This window comes from Polyodon spathula, unplaced genomic scaffold, assembly GCF_017654505.1.
Source record: "Polyodon spathula isolate WHYD16114869_AA unplaced genomic scaffold, ASM1765450v1 scaffolds_3415, whole genome shotgun sequence".
Classification (NCBI taxonomy): Eukaryota; Metazoa; Chordata; class Actinopteri; order Acipenseriformes; family Polyodontidae; genus Polyodon; species Polyodon spathula.
Window position 1 is genome coordinate 6,858 of NW_024474877.1, and position 3,175 is coordinate 10,032.

Here is a 3,175-nt window from a genome sequence, read left to right on the forward strand (position 1 = left end):
CACTGCATAGGAAAACATGTTATGACACAATCAATATGCAAGAGACACACAGTTATACGCACCAGACTGTGTGTGTGTACACACAATGGCACAGTGTAAGAATATTTGGTTGAAACGTGTCGATATTGGCCAGAGCAACCTTAACCGTCTCGACTGTCTGTAATAAGTAGTAGTATTAATAATAGAATAAAAATATTATCGTGGAAAGTGTCACCTAGTGGTAGTGGATTCGTGAAATGTCTCCGTCCGACACTGTGACACTGTGATTATAGTCTCAGTGAAGGTTATCCTGTAACTAAAATTGTAGAGTAGGTGTCCTGTCTCGTGGAGGTTCAAGTGACTCGCTCGAGTCCAGTGTGTGTCACTCAGTGAGTCAGTTAGAGCTGGGATTTGAAGCGGGGACTGGACCTGGTTACAAGCCCTGGACTTTAACCACTGGAACACACTGCCTCCTAGATTCACAGCTATTCATCTGTAACTGTGATTCTGCAGACAGATTTTACCAGCTCGCAGTGGTTTCTAGACACTGATTCAAATCCATTGATAAAGAGTGCATTTCCCAGCAAGTTCCAGCTTCCAATGAGGCTCACAGTGCTCTACTCAAACCTGACACTGTGCAGTAGAAAGCACGGCTCTGGATACGCAGCCCTGGAGACAAACACAATCATATTTAACAGCATGTTATTATAATGAGAGTCTCTTTAGTTAAGAAAATTACAAATGGCTTTTAATGTCATCCCAACAGGAAATGTCAGCCCATCATGTGACTCGGGGCGTCCTCCCACGCATTTATTCTAGTCGACACCCGGGAGCAGCTGTGAGCCCTGTAGGGCTGTGAGTTTAGGAGTTTATTGAGCTCTCTGCTTCTCTGTGTGTGTGTCTCTCTGAGCTCTCTCCTACTCCTGCCCTGGCTTCTCCTCCTATCACAGATCCTACTTGTGCTCCTGCTACAGATCCAATAGCAGCTCCGGCTGCAGCTCCCGAAGGACCCCTGAGAGCTCCTGCTGCCGCCCCTAGCAGAGCCCCTGCCACTGCTCCCAGTAATACTGCTGCTAGCTTCACACTGTGCTTCACAAAGTCATTGGACTTCTCTGCTTCTTCCCTCAGCCTTTCCATGCAGCGCTGCCTGACCGCTTCCATCTCTCTCCTGTGTTTCTCCTCGTACTCTCCCCTCTCTCTCTCCCCCTTCTCCATGCAATCCTCCTTCTCTCGCTCTGCCCTTTCTCTCTCCTCTCTCTTTCTCCTCAGCTCTTCCTCCAGTTTGATCCTGAGATTCTCTCCCTGTTCTTTCCTCAGCTCTTCCTCCAGCTCTCCGATCCTCTCCTCCAGCTCTCTGATCTTCTCGTCTCTTTTCTGGATTTCCAATCTCATCTTCGTTTTCATGTTCTCTAGTTCTTTCAGGTGCTTTGCCCTCAGCTCCTCTTCCTCCCTCAGTATTGTCTCTTCCTTCTCCTTCAGTATCTCCTCTTGTCTTTGTCTGATCTTTGCTTCTGCTTGCTGGTACATCTCACTGGTGTAGTAGCTGCCGTTGTTTCCCTTCACCATGTTGTCTATCTTGTCCAGGAGCTGTGTGACCTGAGTGCGATCGCTCCTGTCCTCAGTGTTGAGAACATGATACCTGTTCCCACATTTCTCAACAAGCTGCTGGAGCTCCTTGCTGCCTCTCTGAATATAATCCTCAATGGTCTTGCCTTTCAGTTTGTCACCGTGTGTGAAAAGCAGCATCGTGTAGCTCCTCACAGCCTCCTCACTGAATATCTCCTGGACTGTCTCCACTGCTCTCCTCTCTTCCTCTGTGAATCGGCCCACCGGTATCACCAGGAGGAAAGCGTGGGGTCCCGGGGCAGACAGAGAGACACAGCTCCTAATCTGGAGTTTGTCCTGAGAGAGCTCTGGGGTGTTGATCACAGCAACAGGTCTCCCAGCCACTTGTCCTTTTCTCTTCTCACACTCCCTCGTTACTGCAGAGGAGCTGGCTTCAGATCTGAACTCCTCTCTGCCCAGGATGGTGTTTCCTGCTGCACTCGTCCCAGCCCCAGTCTTTCCAAGCAGCACCATCCTCAGCTCAGGGGGGCTGGGAGGCGCTTGGTTATCTGCAAGGGGAGCCTCTCCTTCACCTCCAGACACTGAAAAACAACAAAATATATATATATATATATATATATATATATATATATATATATATATATATTATATATATATATATAGTGAAGGATTGGTTAGGAAAAGAACAAAATGTGAAAGGAGAACATAAACCAACTGGATGGTAAACAAATAAATTAAATAATATAAAGTGTTTGGGATCAAAACTAAAGGTGGGTTAATTGATAAACTGGTAAATGATAACTGTGTTAAATAAGGGAGACTAAAAAGTAATTAAATCTGGTTTAAAATAAATATGTCTTATTTAGTGGAGACCATACATAGTGGGCATTAGGACCCAGTAGAGGTTACTGGAGTCAGGACCAACTCCAGGTTAAATCAATTGACTAATTAGGGGATTAATTAGTTATGTTTAAAAGGGTGTGTGTGTGTGTGTGTGATGGTAGGAGTTTGGTTGGAGAGTTGGAGAGCAAGAGATCTGATTGTTATTGTGAGTATTGTGAAACTGGAAAACGAACTATTGGAAAAGGTATTTGGATTACGATTTGGTTTTGGTGACGAGGTAACAGGCTTAGCCTGCCTTGTTATTAGTTAGGAACATCATTTGTTTAGATAGGGCCCGAGATCGGGTTAGGTTTTGTTTTGGTTGTAAATAATAAACACACGCTACAGCGTTTCCTGGCATCCTGTGTCTAAAGTGTTTATTTGGAGAAGAAAAACGTGTGCGGTGGCCACCGGATTATATATATATATATATAATATAATATATATATATATATATATATATATATATATATATATATATATATATATCTATCTATCTATAAGATAGATGAGAAAACAAGCTACTTACCACGAGTGAATGGTGGTAAGCATCACCTGATTCGTAGTGGACTTTGGAATTTACCATTAGGTTCTTCTGTATTATTTCACCTTGATAGAACAAACTAATTTCTATCCTAGAAGAACAATTTCAATCTCACTCACTGTTGGGGTCGATGATCTCCTTGCTATTCCTTCTCTTGACAGGCAGCTTGGATTCCTCTGATTCGTTCTCCACTTTGCTTTCAGA

At 44.0% G+C, this 3,175-nt stretch overlaps 1 protein-coding gene across 1 annotated transcript; it reads right to left on the bottom strand.

Moving 5' to 3' along the window:
• Positions 1 to 823: 823 nt before the first annotated feature.
• On the bottom strand, positions 824 to 2,120 carry LOC121311945 (GTPase IMAP family member 9-like). Its single transcript, XM_041244055.1, has one exon. It carries the CDS (start codon positions 2,056 to 2,058, stop codon positions 841 to 843), a length of 1,218 nt encoding a protein of 405 aa, XP_041099989.1. The 5' UTR covers positions 2,059 to 2,120; the 3' UTR covers positions 824 to 840.
• Between the last annotated feature and the right edge of the window lie 1,055 nt (positions 2,121 to 3,175).